General features: G+C 49.2%; 3 protein-coding genes across 3 annotated transcripts; 1 reads left to right on the plus strand and 2 right to left on the minus strand.

Annotated features, from left to right (window-relative positions):
* Positions 1 to 1,754: 1,754 nt before the first annotated feature.
* On the plus strand, positions 1,755 to 5,188 carry HOO65_030869 (EXS family protein; the record flags this gene model as incomplete). Its single annotated transcript, XM_071001816.1, has 3 exons — positions 1,755 to 1,794; positions 1,868 to 3,771; positions 4,082 to 5,188. The coding sequence occupies 3 exons, from the start codon at positions 1,755 to 1,757 to the stop codon at positions 5,186 to 5,188; spliced, it is 3,051 nt and encodes a 1,016-aa protein (XP_070860548.1).
* A 341-nt stretch (positions 5,189 to 5,529) lies between these two features.
* HOO65_030870 (Vacuolar aminopeptidase 1) lies at positions 5,530 to 7,384 on the minus strand (the record flags this gene model as incomplete). Its single annotated transcript, XM_071002053.1, has 2 exons — positions 5,530 to 6,828; positions 6,917 to 7,384. 2 exons carry the CDS (start codon positions 7,382 to 7,384, stop codon positions 5,530 to 5,532), a joined length of 1,767 nt encoding a protein of 588 aa, XP_070860549.1.
* Positions 7,385 to 8,282: 898 nt separating this feature from the next.
* On the minus strand, positions 8,283 to 10,262 carry HOO65_030871 (HET-domain-containing protein; the record flags this gene model as incomplete). The annotated part of the gene is made up of 1 exon (XM_071000511.1): positions 8,283 to 10,262. The coding sequence occupies one exon, from the start codon at positions 10,260 to 10,262 to the stop codon at positions 8,283 to 8,285; it is 1,980 nt and encodes a 659-aa protein (XP_070860550.1).
* Between the last annotated feature and the right edge of the window lie 8,273 nt (positions 10,263 to 18,535).

Genomic DNA, 18,535 nt, shown 5'->3' on the forward strand with positions numbered 1-18,535 from the left:
GCCAAGACAGACAGCAAAATGCCAAGCTCTCGTCTCTTTCTCTTTCTGGCTTTCTGATCTTCCTTTTTTACAGCTTGAAGATGACATGGGGCCATGATAGCGAAAGAAAGGAGGAAAGAGTGAGCAGCAAGAAAAGCTGACCAAAAAGGAGCATCTCTCCGCCCTTTCCCCTACTTCTCCCTGCTTGTTCTTGTCCCCCCCTCTGAGGGGTAGAAGGGACAAGGCCAGGCTCGGTTGGTGAGAGGCAAGGAGGACACAAGAAAGATGCTGATTGCATCCGAAACAACAGCATAAAGACAGAACGGCTCGCTATCTAAGCCTACAACAGGCGCACATCTGTCTTGGTGATGAGACAGGCCGGTGATCAGTAAAAATAAGATAATTAAGGCGCCGAAATTAAGGGAATACATTGAGAACTAGTACAGGCTCAGCACGGGCAGGCACGAAGAAAGGGAAGCTACGTCCTGAAATGCTGAGATGTCTACAAGTGCTATTTCCAAAAGTGCAAGTGCACATCACTGCTTTGCAGAGGCAAGAGGGCAGCTCCTCGGTCGAGAAATGGACACAAGCTAGTTTGCCACGTATTCTAGCATGGACTCTTCGTTGGCCAGTGGCATCCTATTCTTGGCTAGCTGCAACTATGGAGGAGGAACAACGAGCAGCAGTAGCAGTAGGGATAGCCTTTATTTGTTTGTCCTTGCTTCTGTTTCTGTTTCTGTCCTTGTTCTTGTTCCTGCTCTTCCCCTCGCTCTTGCTCTGTGCTCGCTCTTGCTCCAAGTCGCTTCAGTGCTCCACGCAGACGCACAGGAGTGGATGCTTTTTGAGGAAACTGCACTTGCACCCGCACCTACTAAAACTTCTAAAGCAGGGCCTCTAGGAAGGCTCTAGTGAGCTCTATAAAGTCTTTGTTCACTGCAAGGCGCAAAACTTGGCCTTTGCGGACTTGCACTTGGAGGGCTTGCGCTTATAAGCATTGAACGGCACAGTACGGGCATACTTTTCTGTCCGAGCTCGCCAAAAATAGAAAGCACGTTCTGAGTCCGCCCATCATCGGTGGCTAACTGCCTTTTGCAGGGGTAGGACAAAAGGATTATGCTGGTTGACTGTCTTTATCCACCTTTTACTTAAGTTATCTACTCTGATCCACACCCCCCCCCGTCCAACAAGGCAAGAACGATATGTATTGTATATACAGACGCAGGACGTATATGGATGGCCCCTGTCGTTGCCTGTACTAGTAAACGTCAGAAAATTGGATAAAATAGGTAAAAAGGACTAAAAATTAAAAAAGACTCCCGCTTACGCTAACGATTTTCTCCCTTCCGTTGCGAGTTGTGCTTTCCCTGTTATAGCCTTTGCTCTTGCCTTCTTCTTTATTATACTTGGGGCCCTCCGCCAGATTATCTCGACAAATTTTTCTTGTTCTTCACCTATTCTTCACCAAGGACGAGTATGCCTATTAGTTCCATCCTTTAGCTCACGAGGATCCGAATACTCAATGTCTTTGTCGTGACCGCTCTTGAGGTCTTTCTAGTCATTCTTTTTCTTCTATTCTTTTCTTTTTATTTCTCTCTATATTTATTTTACTATTTATTTCATTATTTTTGCATAGTCGTCTCTGTTTTTTCGAGGCGGCTCACACATCATCATCATCATCATATCGAGCCTATTGATTCACCGCAGCAAATCAACAGGCCTGCTATCTATCCGCTGCTATTCATATATCTACTAGAGACAGAAAAGAACCCGAAGATATGAAGTTTGCTAAAGAACTCGAACAGAGCTTGGTTCCAGGTAAGCTTCTCTCGAGCCCAATCCAGGCCCCGTCTGCCTTCACCACGTGTCTAACCTTACTGGCCCTCATTAGAATGGAGAGTCAAGTACCTCGATTACCGCACTGGCAAGAAGCTCGTCAAAGGCATCACACGCTCGCTTAACCGCGTCAACAACACTCCAGCCACTGCCCGCTCGTTCCAGCATGCTCCATGGCAAGCTCCTGCCTGGAGAAACTCTTGTCCTTCACCCATTGTTCGCTCCAACACCTTCACCAGCACAACCGCATTTGACAGCACTGCCTCCCAGCCTCAGCCAGCAAACACCTCCCACAAAGCTGGCTCAAGCTCAGTTCGCAACTCCAAGGACAGCTTCCATGGCGTCCTAGCCGATGCTCCAGACAACGGCGGCTCTAGCTCAAGGCCTTCTTCTACCGAGCCGGTCCCTGGCCGTCCTCTTGATCGCCATGCTGCTTTCAGGCTCCCAGAACCGGCTATTGCCGAAGATGACGAAGAAGAAGAAGAAGAAGAAGAAGAAGAAGAGTACCCCCCCATCCAGAAGCCCCGGAATGTAGTGAGGTCTAATAGCAGAAGCATCCTCAGACAGGCGAGCAAGTCTCAAGACTCTCCCCCGAAACGCATGGGTCTGAAGATCGCTATTCCCGCAGCCCCGGCTAGATCATCTACGTGGACTCCTGCTACCCCCAGTGCCAACCCTCTGCGCCGCCTCTTCACAAACGCTAGCATGGTTAGCGCCAGAGAGCCCGGCCAACTAGACGGCCTGCTTCTTGCCCAAGAGCGCGAGCGTGCTTTCTTCCGTTTCCTGGATGATGAGCTAGCCAAGGTTGAGGCCTTCTACAAAGAGAAGGAAGAACAGGCCGGCAAGCGCCTTGACCTTCTGCGTGCTCAGCTACATGAGATGCGTACCCGTCGCCTCAGTGAAATGACTGAGCAGCGCTCTAAGCGCGAAAAACTGACGGGAGAAGGCTCAACAGTCAGCTTTGACGACGCTTCTACTACTGCCCCCACCACTGCAAACTCCATTGTTAGTTCTTACCAACCCAGCTTTAAGTGGATGGAGCCTCTTAAGTCCATGGTGCCCTACCCTAGGCCCGGGCCTAACTCCCGGGCTTTAGTCAACATGGCAAATTCTCCTCAGGTGGGATCCATGAGTGAAGACTCTCGTCGTGATTACATCCGTCGCCCTCAGAGTCACCAAGTGCCCTACCGCACAGCTAAGCGCAAGCTTAAGCGTGCTCTCCAGGAATACTACCGCAGTCTAGAGCTTCTCAAGGCCTATGCTCTGCTCAACCGCATGGCCTTTAGAAAGCTTAACAAAAAGTATGACAAGGTCATGCACATGCGCCCTTCCCTGCGCTATGTTAACGAAAAGGTTAACAAAGCGTGGTTTGTACAAAGCGAAGTCCTCGAGGGCTACATCTCAGCCGTCGAGGATCTTTACGCTAGATACTTTGAAAAAGGCCAGCACAAAATTGCCGCTGGCAAGCTCCGCCGTTTTGCGAAGTCTAATAACGATGTTTCTGGCACCGTCTTCCGCAACGGCCTTCTCATTGGCCTCGCCATGGTCTTTGCTGTTCAGGGTCTTGTCAATGGTGTTGAGCTCCTTTCCAACTCTGATCCTGTGATACGAACCAACACCAACTACCTGCTTCAAATATATGGAGGATATTTTCTAATATTACTCTTATTTTCTTTGTTTTGCGCAAACTGCTGGATTTGGACTACCAACAAGGTCAACTATCAGTTTATTTTCGAGTTGGATCCCCGTCACCAGCTCGACTGGCGGCAAATGTCTGAGTTTCCCAGTTTTATGAGTCTTCTATTCGGCTTTTTCATGTGGCTCAACTTCTCCCGCTACGGATCTGCCAGCATGTTTCTCTACTACCCCATCATCTTGATTGCCATCTCACTTCTCATCATCTGCTTCCCTGCGCCAATCTTCCGGCCCAGCGCACGCAAGTGGTTTGTCTATTCCCATGTAAGTGGTCAAGTTCCCGATTTAGATTGCTAAATCTGCAGTGCCGTGACAATTACGGTGCATGACAGGACAAGGTTGCTAATCCCTGTCTTTAGTGGCGTCTACTTTTGGCTGGATTCTACCCTGTCGAATTCCGCGACTTTTTTCTTGGCGATATCTATTGTTCGCTCACATACGCTCTTTGCGTAGGTCTTCTCCCCTGTTTATTTCCATCTCTCTCTTTCCTCTTTCCTCTTTTCTCTTCTCTCTTCTATATTCTCCTCGGGTATTATTTTTGGCCTTACCACTAACCATATATATGCTTTTCTAGAATATTGCTCTTGTCTCTTGCTTATACAGCAAAAGCTGGAAGCAACCCGAGGTGTGCAACTCAAGCCATTCCCCAATCATGGGTTTCCTTGCTGCTCTGCCCCCAATTTGGCGCTCTCTGCAATGCCTTCGCCGTTACTATGATACCCGTAACTGGTTCCCCCATCTGATCAACTGCGGCAAGTATGCCATGTCTATCATGGCGGCCATCTCTCTTTCCATGTATCGTATTGATCGTACTCACACCAACTTCGCTCTATTTGTGTCTTTTGGCTGCATCAATGGTATTTACACTGCCATTTGGGATCTTTTTATGGATTTCTCAGTATTGCAGCCCGGTGCTCGCAAGTATCTTCTTCGCGACATTCTTGGCCTTAAGAAACAGTGGGTGTACTATGTTATCATGACACTAGACCCCATGCTACGCTTTTCGTGGATCTTTTACGCCATTCTTCGCAACCAGACTCAGCACTCAGCTGCAATTGCCTTTGGTGTGGCCATGGCCGAAGTCATCCGTCGTGGCATGTGGACTCTTCTGCGTGTCGAGAATGAGCATTGTTCCAATGTTGCCCAATACAAGGCTTCACGTGACATCCCTCTTCCTTATAAGATCGAGCTGTGTGACGAGATGACCGCTGCTGCAGGCAAGAAGGCTCACCACTTTGGCTCTCCTGATCTTGCCACCGCCAGCACTGAGTCTGGTGCCAGTCCCCTATCGGGCACCACTATCGCTGCTAATGGTGTCTACACCTCTGGTGCTCAGACTAGTGCTCCTAATGCAGCTGACGTTGAGCAGCATGCAGGTGGCAGCAGTAGCATGCAGCACCGCAGGAACGGTACCACAGGCACTGTTGGCACTATTGGAATGGCCATCTCACGCATCATGGCTGAGGCCCATCGCCAGGACTTCGAGAAGCGTCGCAAGCCTGAAGACGAAGAGCCTGAGATGCGCGGTGGCGCCGATGAGGATGATGAATTCTACTACGATGATGATGATGACGACGAGATGGACCAAAGCGATGGGCCATCTACCCAATGTGGTATTCCTGCCAGTGCAAATGTTCGGTCAAGTATGGGCTTTGAAAGCAACAACCGAGCAAAAGATTAGATATCGCTTTTGCCGTTTGTTTCTATTCATTCTTTTTTTTTTCTTTAGTTTTTCTTTCGTTTCTTTTCTTTGATGCCATGTATAGAATGATACCACCCTCGATATTATGTAATAATCATATTACAATTGATTCTGTCGTATCACGTAACAAAAAAAAAAAGTGAAGCCTAAAATAAGGATAGTGATTTGAGTCTCTCTGTAGCTTAATTATTGGTAATGCTAGTTAGTAATTATATGTATAGCCCAGCCCAGCCCGCCGCCGAACAGCAGAAATATGTCAATATATGGTCATCTTTCATCTCACAAACAACACAAGGACCTCAATAATATACGGCTCCTAATTAATGCCACTCGCCGTCAATCTGTTCCCACAGGTCCAAGAAGCCCTTGAAGAACTTGACACCTAGGCCAGGATCTAACGAGCCGGTAGTCGCACGCACCGAGTGCATGCTTAGCTGCGGCAGACCAGCGTCTGCCGACTTAACACCCATCATACTTGACAGCGTAGGACCAACAGTACCGCCGCTGCGGCTGTCGTTGCGGATCATAAAGGTCTGGGTAGTGCAGCCGGCAAGCTCGCCGACACGCGTCAGAACACTAGTAGACACGGCATCAGTGGTCATGTGGCCGTTACTATCGGCGCAGATAGTAACACCGACATTGAGGCGTGCCATATGGTCATCGAGGTAGCTACCAAGGAAGTTGGGGTTGGCGGCGTGGGTCACATCGGCTGATACGAGGAACGAGCGCGAGTACGTCTGGCCAATTATCCCAGGGCCAAAAGTGGTTTTTTCGTCTTCATGGGCAAGCGCCTCAACGGAACGCTCAATGACCAAGGGGAGGAAGTTGCCTTTAGCGCCTTGACGCAGCAGCGAGCCGATTTCTTCATCGTCGAACAAGGCAACGAGCTTGATATAGCCGTCAGATGGCTTGTGGTCCCCAGCAATTAGGCCCTGAAGAGCAGACCAACTACACAACTTATCATCAATGCGACCACCGAAGATAAATTCATGGTCCATACCACCGGTCTGAGCAGGCTGAGAGTCATACAGCTCGAGTTCCCAGTTGACAATGAGGCTGTAATCACTTATTCCCAGCTCCTTGGAAATTAGTTTGACCAGCTTAGGAGGCTGCTTGCTAGCAAACGACCCAGGACCCCCCAGGGGTTGAACAGGAGGTGAAGCAGCAGATAGATCCGAGTTGTCAAGGCCAATTATGGGAACAGCCTGGGTCTCAGCGTTGTTATTTCCCATCATACCAACACCAAAGTGAGGCGCTAGAGTAGGGACACGGGCAATAGGCCATCCAAGCTTCACCAGCTTGATACCAGTCTTGCCAGTGGTGGGGTCACGAACAATGACCCGGCCACCAATGCTCAGGTCACGATCCCACCAGGTCTGGTTCAGAGCTCCAGCGTAAGGCGCAACACCCAGTTCAATGTATCCAGCACGGTTCGGTTTCGAGCTCACGGGCTTGAGCTTGGCGGTGAGAGCGTCAATATGGCCAGCAATCATCCCAACACCATTGCCTGGCTTGTAGGACTCGCCAACAACGAAAGCAATCAGGGCACTGCCGTTGCGAGTGGTCCAGTACTTTCCACCAGGGTGTACCTTGCCCTCCCAGTTATCACGCATAGGAAGCTAGAGAGAAAAATTATGATAGTTAGCATCTGAATGAAACATGTCGTAACCTGGGGTGGAATGTCTCAAGCCGGACAGGCGTCCATACCTCAGTGAAGCCAGCTTCTCCAAGCTTTTCCTTAAAGTACTCAACAGCATGGAATATAGTTGGGTTTTCTGTCAGGAAAGAGCAAAAAGGCTCAGTATACGCCTCGGGAGCGCCGGACTGGACAGCACAAAGTACACATTCTTGGCCGTGCATTTGAGGGACAACGCGCGCGTGTTGCTGGGGGTTCAGTTGCGAGGTGCAAGAAAGGCACACGGTGTTCTTGTCAAGTTTGCTGTGCGAAAGATCTCCAAGTACAAATGCGCGTTGAGCCGCAGTCTGCATAGTGTACGCAGTAGCGGTACTGGGAAGAGACGCATATGAAGGTTCTGTGGCTGCAATCATGCTGTGGATAGACGGCCGGTGCTGTAACCAAGGAGTGGACATGCGAGTCTCGTTGTTGTGGAACTCCTGCCGAAGACGGGCCATGTCAACCTCAGGGCTCAAAGCGGGGCGGTAGTTGTTAACCATGATGGCGTTGCGAGGGGCAGTGGATGATGAAGGCGACGATGTAGTGGGTTGTAAATAGGTACAAGATCTCTTAGATAAGATGCGTAATAAATCCACAGAGAATACAGCGCAACGATAGAGCACAATACAGAGTTGATGAAGATGAGAAAATAAAGAAGAGAGAGAAAGTAATGGGAAAGAAGGAGTAGCAGTGATATAAATGGGAAAGAAATTAAAGCGTCAGCGAGATGGCAGTTGAAGAAGGGCAAGAAGGAGCCAACCAAACGGGGCGGCAAACGGAATGAGACATAAAAGGAAAGCGCACAAGATCCGTCACTAACGAGCGTAGCTGCCTATGACGAAACGCAAAGCAATTGGCCTTCTCCTTCTCCTAGCCATCCTTCCTGCTGAATTCCGCAAGTGCCCCTGACATTGGGGTGGTCTGGAAGGACAGCTTACAAACGCAGCCAATTGTCGTTCAGATAGACCTTGCTTGAGGATCCACTTTACCCAGAAATTAGGTGGCGGGTGTGACCACACTTGGATGTTTGAGGAAGCAACTGCGCCCCTGTTTTTTTCAACTCAGTCTTATGAGGTCATCACCATCTTTTTACAGCCATACATTTCACAAGAGTGCGCATTCGAATCGCAAGTAATGCAAATCTCAAAAGAAAAAAATCAACGCAATATTTCGATAGACTTGTTAAGCCGCCCCAATATCCCTAAACAGTCACCTGGTCATTTCCTCGTGACATTAACCCAGACAGACATACAACCACACCGACCAGTCCCTCGCTCATAAATCATACACTGCCATCAAATAGAAAAAGAATAAAAAGAAACACTCATAGTCCAAAAGTCGGACATGCTGCACCCATCCACCCATGAATAGTCGCTAAACAGAGACTGAGTCGAGCGGTCAATCCATACTACATTCTGACTCACGCCCTGCAGCATCGAAGAACTTGCGGCCGTCTTTGTGGCATGCCACCACCAGTGTCGGCACATATTTTCCAAAGCGCCCATCCCGACGCTTCTTGACCATGGCGACCACTGCTGTTCCGCAGTCCAGCAACAACATGCTGCGGTCAGTAAGCTCGTCATGTACCCCGGCGGCAACGCCAGATATTGAGCCGCCCTTAAGATCAGGTGACCAGGCACGGCGGAACGGCCGCTCGCCGGCATCTTGCGGCATGTCAGTCTGCTCAACGTGGCAGAACACGTTGCCCGAGTCCTCACGCTGGCCAAAAATAACGACAAACTGCGCATCCTCTGCTGGGTCAGAACCCATGAGAAAGAACTTGAGTGCGCCCGATGCGTTGACCTGGCGGCCGGTGTCTGTCATGGCACGGAAGTCGGTCACGGGTATGTTGGCAAGACAGCCATCAAGGCTTTTTGCTGGCTGCGGATGTTTAAGCTTTGCACTGGCGGGGTAATGTGACACGATGCGGAGCGGGGTTGTATCCATGTCGCTCATCATGCGGATGTTGAGCGAGCGGGTAGCATCAGAAAGGAATATCGATTCATCAACAAACGACAAGGAGTCGCATGATTCGGACGTCTTCCATGATGAGGTACTTTGTGGTTTGTTGGCGCTGCGCTGCAAGAACATCTTTTTAGGCTGGAAACGAGCCCGGGACATGAGAGGCACGGCAACAGGCGACTTGCCTGGTGTCCGGCGAGCCCATAGCTTGCCAGACCAAGAGCGGGATGGGCGGTAGACAGTCATCCACACACAAACCATCATTGTCCGGCGAGCCATAGTGGAGGAGCTATCGCTCATAGGAATTGGTGAAAGGTTCCCGCTAATCACAACATCAGTATACAGCCATGCCAGCACCTCAGTCTCAATTGCATCATCGACCGTCTCAGAATCGCCAGCCGAGGTTTCAGCCGCCGAGGGATCAACCAATAGAGTTAGCTCAATACCGCGGTTGTTGATGACGGGCGAATCATAGGCAAACTGGCTGGATTTTGAGGATGAGCTACGACTGACGTGCCGCTGGACATGGCGCCATTCCAGAGCCGTGACATCAGGGTACATTATGGAGTCAGTGTCGTCAAAGCCAAATGTTGTCGAAGGGAGGAACGTGGCGAGGTCAGGGCGGCCAAAGCTAAAAGGACCTGGCGATAGGCAACCAGAGTAATTCTCAGCGACCTTGGCGTCATCAGCGCTGCTGTAAATGTTTGGCGACCATGCTAAAAGGGAAAGGTCCTCGGTGCTCTGGAGAATTAGCTCCTGCAGTCGGGTCCAAGCCTTCCGGCCTTCACCGTAGACCACAGGCATGTTGATGCCAAAAAGACCCATTAGGCAATAGGCTTCGTCTTCAAGCTTCGTTGTGCAACGACGAGCAGCCCAACTTAGACGCTCTGCCACACTACATGTGGCTGGCGAGGCAGTGCCCCGCAAAACCTCAGCCCGGATGCCAGTGATGTGGCACAGCTCGGTCTCTAGGCTGTTCTTGGTGCCAATCTCGGTCCAGTCAGCAGCATAGAACTCGACATCGCGAGGAGCAATCAACTCAATCAAGGTCCAGCCACGCTCGAACCATTGCGAGTCGCCAAAGTAGAATCGAGGTACATCAGCAAGGTAGACATAGCATACAGCGGCTTCCTCGTACCACAGATACACGGAGTTGACAGCCTCGGAGACCTCAGAGGGAGATGTTTGGTCGATGCATACCGTATCAATCCAGATCCATTCGTAGCCATCCTGTTGGGCCTGGCGGCAGGCTCCCAGAATCTTGCGATAACCATGGTGTGTGTGGGCTGTGTCTGAGACGATACTGTGTAAAGAGGGCTCGTCGGAGTCTCTAACGTGAGAGAGAATTGCATATTCGGGAATGCTAGACTGGGGGAACTCCGACAGGCGAAGTGTAAGTGTATGGAGAAGCCTCATGATAACGTGAAAAGAAAAATAGAGACTCGTCTAGGGGATTATCAGCGTGCATAAGCCGAACAAAAGGAGAGCGTACGGCGCAGCAAGAACAAATCTCCAAGGGCGAGCAAACAATCTTTGAAAAAAGACCAGCGTTTCTTCAGGCCAGTGAACGAGGGAAAGCGGCAAACACAGCTTTATGAATCACGTAACAAGTCGAGGCAAATTATATCAGAGTGAGTTGACATGAACTTATCAACGACGCAAGGGAGAGAAAGCGAGTGGGAAGACAGAGAACAGACACGGAAAGGAGCGACAGCGAAGCAATAAATGAAGGAAAAAACAGATCAAGGAAAGACGAAGAAAATAAAACACAATATAAAACACCCCAAAAAAAGAGCGGCAATCTGTTCGAGTCAAACAAAAAGTGAAACGAACCAGCACAACAGCACAGCAAGCAGAGCACAAAGAGGAGCAAGATCACGAACCTGGCCAAAGCAAACGCCCCGCAGGCAAGATGGAGGAGGGCCTGCCTCAGTATAAATAAGCCTCTACTCGGAGCACTCGCCAACAAGGGATCGCACGCTCTGCTGCGAATTGATGTCGTGGATCTGTGACCCACGCAATATTTCCAGCTTTTTCCGCCCTTTGACAAAACCCAGCCCAGCCAAGGGCTGGCCAAGGATGAGCAGAAAGAAGAAAAAAGAAAATCAAGACTAGCCATGAGCCTAGGGGCGGGGGAGCTCGTTTGGTAGCTATTTTGGCTTGTGGCTGGGCTGAGCGGGCTGGGCTGGACCTTTGTTTGCAGTTCGGCTTGGTGTTCACCTTCCACTCAGTTCGGTTCATCTCTCAGTTCATCTCAGCAGGGAACAGCATTGTAAAATCGTCTGTACAACTAAATTCCCCGTCTGATTATCCCGGGATGTGCCAGAATCAAATAACAGGGCTTGTAAGGCCAAGGGGGAGGCGCGGTACCTGGGGGGGGGACGAAGAAGGGGAGGGTTGGTGTTGGTGGTGGTACTGGGACTGGTAGAATCATCAAGCAACGTCTGCCTAGAGCTAAATATGGCACGAACTCAAGCCTGCAGCCAAGAAGACCAGTCAGTTGTTGTGTGAGCGTCTGTGTCCGACAAGAACTCAAGATTGCAACCCCACATTCAAGAACGCTAGATCTATTCATGAGCAGCACTCGTGTTCAAACTGGGTTTCTCCATGCCCCCCCCCCCCCCCCCACAGAGACTGCATAGCAAGAAGATCAAATAATCAAATAATCTGTAATCTACTTGGCAGGGTCAGGGGTCGGACTGCAACATGCAGCATAGCCATCAGTCAAATCTCGACAAGCTTCCAAGCTTCCAAGCTCTCATGCAAAATCAGATTCGCGATTCATAGGAGGCCCGGATATTTCTTCAAGACAAGAAAGCAGAAAGGGGGGAACAAGAGAGACCTGATTTGATATTTGATATGTCTTTAGTGTGTCTCTGTCTCTCCCTCATTGCCGCCCCAAAAGCCACAAGGGCTCTACCTCTATCGACCCAAGCTACAAGATTACATAGAAGCAATTTAACAGCGTAACAAGATCACGCAAGCACAAAATCACCCGGGTCTGATCTGAGGTTGCTCTCAGGCGCAATCAAGCAGTTTCGCTGTCTGGCCTTGTATTTCTCCCCTTTCTTACTCCAATATCACAAGATATCACACCGCCTATAATGTCCGTGCTGAAATGAATGATGTCCTGTGAGCACGCAAACAATGGACTACCAATGGCGGAAACCCCAGCCATTTGCCATTCTCACTATGAGGAAATTTCGAGTGTTGACCGGAGAAAAAGTTAGGACAAAGGAATTGGCGAAGAAAATATCAGTGAAGCCTTGTATGTCTAGCTTGTTTTGCGTGTGGCTGGCCTTGTTCCCCCAGCCTTTTAGTATGTAGCTGTGCTTAGCCTACTGTCTACTTTTGTATTTGTGCTCTTGATGTTCTATGTCATCCTACTTCCACCCTCTCGCAATTCTAATTCTAGCTCAAGTTACAGTGCTTTTGCATCGGGTATAAAGACGGGACGGATGGTCCGAATTCAACAAGAGAAAACACACATAACCCTATAATTGCAATATCTTTCAAGATAGCTGGTGGAGCCATAGGGTTTGTACACCACGTGACGTCGGATAAAATTACAAAGTTTTCTTGACAGGACTTCCATGCTCCATGCTCCATGCTTCTTACTCCACGCTCCAGCCAACAACCACACAGGCTACCTGTCCTCGGCCTCCCCTCTTATTTTCAGCTGGCTGGCCACCCTAGGGCTTGCCTGTCATGTTGACAAGACAGGACAAACTTCGGTTGGGCTGGGCTGGGCTGCAGGCTTAGCTAACCTCTTCATTTTTACTTGCCTTCATATGCCGATCACAAGTTAACGTGAGTAAATCCAAACAGACCAAAGGGCCTCTGGGGTATTACTTACTCGCGCGACAAAAAGCTACGACCAAGACATGATCTTCAATTTTGCCTTGAAGCCCTGAAGCCATTCTGAAGCCACCTTCCCCCCGTAGCATTCGCCATGTTGGTGGCCGGTCATAAGAGGCACAAGACCCCCTATTTTCTACTTTGCATGCATGGACAGAGACCAAGACCATATATGTAGACACCTAACAACCAAAGCGATTGGCATCCGAGGTGAGGTGTCTATCAGAGCCAAACAGATAGCCACAGGTCAAAACTAAGACTCAACTCGTGGTCATTGAGCCCTGGTCTATGAAAACCATGTCTAGCCTGACAAATCTACAGCACATTGCACATCACGTTGTCTTTGTTTCAGGTTTCTTGATTTGTCTGCTTGTGGATAAGATTGCGTGCGCGTTGGGCTTACGGTAAGTCGGTATCGTTTTTCAGACTCATTATGAGACTTGATTTACTAGTTCCCATCAAACCAAGTCCGCCTCTTACTGCCAAACAAACATAGGCTTCATATATTAATCTTCAGCTTTCCATAATTAACAACAGCACACCTCCATTTCGGCTTACTTCAGCCTGTTCATGCAATGAATTTCAACTTTTCGTGCAAGCATCCGCCTCTGCAGGACGCACCGTCTAAATTATGCAAGGTACTGACTGACTGTTTAGCAGCCGCTGTAGTTCCAATCGCCTACAGTACTGCTGGCCTTAGTTGCAACTTCTATTATGAACACCCCGAATGTTGTTGTTCCTTGTCTACGGTAATAGCAGCAGAAACAATAAGCAGCACTTGGAAGCATAATACACAACTCGGGCTGATTGCCTTACTCTCCGTACATTGCTGGGGCATTATTATGGAATGCTACCTTAACCTTATTCTATGACTGTTTTATAGGCTAGAACAGGTTTTCCCGCTTCAAGGACGGATAGATAGTACTGGAATGAAAAGGGTAGGATAAGGATTAGCGGGCAGTAGCGTGCATATCCTCGCCCGCAGAGGGCAAGCTTGCAAACTGCCGCCCGTAGACGTTGCATGTAGAGATGCAATGTTGCAGCTGACAAGCACCAAAAGCCTCTAGCCTCCTCATTCGATATAGCGAGGCAGGCCAGATATCGACGAGATTGTTACATGCGAATCGGGGGTTTTCTCATTGCATGCATGTGCTGCACATGTATGTATGCACATGCAAATACATCATGGCTGTCTCGTCTCGGTTCCGGCGAGCTGCCTCTTTAAAACCACTAGATCAAGACTTGTATAGCAGGTTGGATTCTGCCCTTCGACGTCATTGCACCCTTCGTGATCCTTCTCGTTCTCCACGCCAATTATGCAACAGAAAATACGAACTACCCAGGTTCCCATTTGCTTGTCTTGTTCAATGTCAAAAAATCTCAACACTCACCATCACCTTTTTTCAAAAACACGGTATCTTGGTGTAACGCACACTGCTGATTACGGAAGTCTTGAAGAAGGAACTCGGTCTATACGTGATGCATTAAGCCGTAGCATATGCAGCGCGCTTGCGTATGTAAATACGTAGTAGTGCTCGTTCCTTCGTGGTAGTGTAATATGCACGCGGGAAGAGTCAAATGAGCGGCACAATTTTATTAGCTGCCCTCGACTCTTTGACACGCTGTTGTTTTACGGTGAAACAGTCCCAGTGCTGGGCTGTGCGATGCACTACATTGAATTGGCTACTTTAACTAGGTAACACGCATTTGAATATTTGCATGCTATATGGGCATGGGATCGATCTCCGGCGCCGTGTGCACAGGGGACGTAACGCGATGTATGTACTTCTGCCCGGGGTACATCGGCGCTACCTGCATTTCTAGGCTTGACCAAGACGGGACCAGGGAAATGTACACCCTCACCTCGTATGCATCTGCTACGCTTCACTGCTCATTGGGCTTGAGAGCGCATACGGGGAGGGGCTTAGCTCGGGGCACAACGGCATTCATTCGTTCCAGTCTTCAAGATGCAGTGACCAGGTGTCAGTGGCAGTCAGGAACCAGGGCCATCTTCTCTTGTTCTACTCTCTCCGCCCCCTCCCAAAGGAAATTGAGCACAAGAACAGGGAGAAGACGAGAGGAAGAAAAAGGACAGCAGGCTAATTATTGGCTGATTTTCGATGTTTTGTGCATCTTGCATGAATTATGACGAGAGAAATAAGCAAAGGAACGAAAAGGGGGAAAGCGAAAGAAATAAGAAGAAAAAAAAAAGAGTTAAAAAAAGCGTGTAGGTGACGATACCCAAAGATAAGGAAATGCCTTTGTTTTGTTTACATACATGTAAGTAAATATATCGATGACGTCATTGCCGAGAAAAGACTAGGCGAAGGAAGAGGCTCTTCTGAAGGACTGTATTTTTTCTTTGCTTTTCTTTCTTTTTTGGCCAGGGCGGTACACTAGACGACAGGAGACTAGCGGATAACTAGTTCTCTTCCCTCTTTTGTCTTGTCATTGCTCGCAAAAGAAAATAAGAGAAACTTGCCCTGCATAGACGACTTCGGGGGGCTTGAGCCAAAGTAGATTAGGACTATACCGTTGTAGGGTTAGCGGCATTGAAGAAAAGGGGACAATAGCGAAGAGAAGAGCCAGCAGAACCTTATCGGACCGGCGGTAAAGTACCCCAAAAACAAGGCAAACAAGCTAGAGCAAGTGAGGAGGGAGGGCAAAAACTTCGCCCAAGCCTCCGACGCTGCCTGCAAGTGGAATAGCTTGGTGCTATCGACACGAGCGTCAGGTTTTTTTTGACATTTCTTCGTTCTTATATATGCTTATATGCTTATATGCATCTGCTGGTAAGGTTACCCGAATGCGAGGGTGACTTGAACATGGTGCGAGGACTAGAGAACGGTGGCAAAGGGGGAAGATAGACACCAGTATTCTTTCTTGTTCTCGTCCTCTTTTTGCCCTCTTAGTTAGTCTTGCTTAGTTCGTGGTTCTTATAGGCGACAGCGTAGCTTCTAGTATGTGTAGAAATGCTATGACAGGGGAAATCCTGGGCTTATAAGGCTGTGCCACTTGGCTACATACGTCAGTGGCATTGGGTTACATGGAGGCAAAAAGAAAGGCGGGGAGGGGGAAGAGGAGGGGGAGAGCGAAAAAGGAAGAAGGAAGAGAGGAGGGAAGGGAATACAAGGGAGGAATAACATTGGCATAGTACGACAAAGACTTCTACCAGAGTTCAACAAATTATTCGCCTAGCAAGAGCAGAGGAAAAGGCGTGGGCGTGGGCGTAGACTTAGACCTAGTCTGTCCCTGTCTTGGTGGTGCCTTTTCTACTGCCTCGCTGGACAGGAATAAGGCCGGCTTTGTATCTCCGGACCCTATTCTATCTCAGCCCCAAGCTGTTGTTACCGGGGGTCTCTGTTTCTTCATGACGCCGACCCAATTGGATACAGAAGTCCCGAGACCCCGAGGCCTCCTTGTCATAGATTTCTGGCTCTGATATTTTGGCTCAATTAGGCGAGGAGAAAGAGAGAGGGCATGATACGAGAAACAAATGGAAACACATGAGAGAACATGGGGCGAACGTCTGTGCTGCGGACTTGTGTGCTTTCTGTTGGTTGTTGGCTGTTGGCTGTCCTTAATCAAGAAATAGCGAGAGATATAAAGCACAAGAGCTATATGTTCCGTTTCTTCCGCCTAGAGAATTCTTTCTGACATGTTGTCATTGAAGGAGGAGAGAAGAGAGGAGAAAAAAGAAGCGGAGACAGAGAAAACGCGAAGGCCAACTAGTCAGACAACTGACTTGACTTGGCGGCTTTCTCTCTCGCCCAGGAAAAGAGGAAAAGACGAGGGGGGAGGGGTCCAGCGAGTGGCCCCGATGACGAAGGGAGCACGCCTTAGCAAAACTCTAGTCACAGATGGTAAACCAAAGATCACAACCTTCTCCACTGTCCCTCTTCTCTCTTTTCCTCTGTGCGACGCCATCTATAGTGACCCTCTTTAGTAGCTAATATCTGGCCGGGCCTCTGGCTGCAAGGCAGACTGCAGAGCGCCACGATAATAAAAACTTTACTTCTTTGGAGGTGAAACAGCCAGTTCTCCACAAAGCATTGTCGACAACACAGAAAAGTGCTCAAGGACAGACAGCCAAAGAACTACCAACGACCAAAAGCACGTGTTGGATGGACATTGTGCTATAAACGATCTTGGCGCGACTCCTTCTCCAAATTGAGGGAGGGGAAGACAACAGCAAGTAAGAAAGAGCGCAGAGGGGGGCAGAGCACATTAGCAGAGGAGAACTGAATCGCTAGCCATGTTGGCAGAGAGGGCTGTCTTAGCCTGTAGCTTTAGCAGCATTTTCTTCCCTTGTTTTCTTCCTTGCTTTTCCTAAGCCGGCGATCAGGAAAGCGCATACCCTGTGGGGTGTCATTTCTTGTCGGTATCAATTACCAATTACCAATGAGATAGGAGAAGAGCGCGAGTGACGCTGGCGAAACGAGAAAATATGCGAGACTTTGATACGGCTTTTGGGGGGCTTAGTCAGCCGTGTATAGACCAAGCATGCAAATTCAACGTTCTCATCGCCGGAAGGGTAGGACCTCGATCACGGCAATGGGGAGAAGAAGGCAGCAACGCCACTGGGATTAAAAGAAAGATTTTTTGTCGGCTTGCTGCCATTAGCTGTAATCGGGATTCGGTGTTTTCCTTGGCTTGGACTCTATTGGGAGACAGGGGACAAAGAGCACGAACATGGAGAGAGGCTGAGACGAAAACCAAGACAAAGACAAAGCCAAGGAACTCGTTACCTTCTCCTTTGCTCGCATTTGCGTGTCTCGATATGTCTTGTTGGCGATTGTGGACATATCACAGCTATAAGAGTCTCACTTATCACACACTATCGCATCATCATGGGAAAAGAAAAAAAGGTTGGGTTATCGCCATTTTTTTTGGGTTTTTTTGATTGGCTGGTTGGCTAGCTTACTTTCTCCGCCCACCCACTACCCACTACTTGCCTTGCTTGTTTTCTCTTTTCTGTGGGCGGGGGCTGGCAATCTCCCATGCACCCATGAGGGCAAGAGCTAAAGAAGGAGAAAAGAGAAAAGAGCCCTACCGGCCGTTTAGGCTTAGGGTCAGGCCAAGGTGAAAGAAGGCGAGGGAAGGCGCTAAAGAGGGTTACTTCGACCTGGAGGGTTGTTCTTCCGCCCATCCTGTGTCTGCTTTTTTCTTTGTGATACGGAGCCATCCATCCCATCCCATCCCACCAACTAAGCACTACTTGCTTTCCCAAAACTGTATGCCTTTTTTGCCTCTCCATTCATGTCTGAATGCTACGTTTCTTCCTCTCGCCAGGCCCTGTTTTGCTGTTCTCCTTAGACTGTCCCTCTGCATGGTATGTACAACCAGCCACTACCTGCACAATCAAGTAACAAACTACCCTCTAGAGCTGGCTGCTGTGCTGTGCTGTGCTGCTGCTGCTGCTGCTGCTGCTGCTGCGAACCATCTGCCGGCCAAAAGCACCGAATAATCCCGCTCGTCTCCTACATCCTGCTACTTGTTTTGCTTTGCCCTCTGCTCCCATTCCATTTTCTCCCTCTTACTAAAAAGAAATCCAAACAAAACCCAAAACCTAAAACCCATTCCTGGCCCAAGCCCGCCTTCTGCTATGGCGTCACGCTGGCCTATCCTCCGTACTTGCCTCTATCCACTTATCAAGCTTCGGCTGTGTGGATGGGGGCTTTGTCGTTTGCGTTTGCTATTTCCTGTCCCCATAATTTGCTAGTCATGTACCATGCAGTCCTGTGCCATGGCGATGTAGTAGCAATGGAACAGGATGCAAGTACTTACACACGTAATTATAGGTGTTATGGACATGGCAGCAGCGGCAGTTC

The sequence above is a fragment of the Ceratocystis lukuohia genome (assembly GCF_044167205.1).
Source record: "Ceratocystis lukuohia strain C4212 chromosome Unknown Supercontig3_pilon, whole genome shotgun sequence".
Taxonomy (NCBI): domain Eukaryota; kingdom Fungi; phylum Ascomycota; class Sordariomycetes; order Microascales; family Ceratocystidaceae; genus Ceratocystis; species Ceratocystis lukuohia.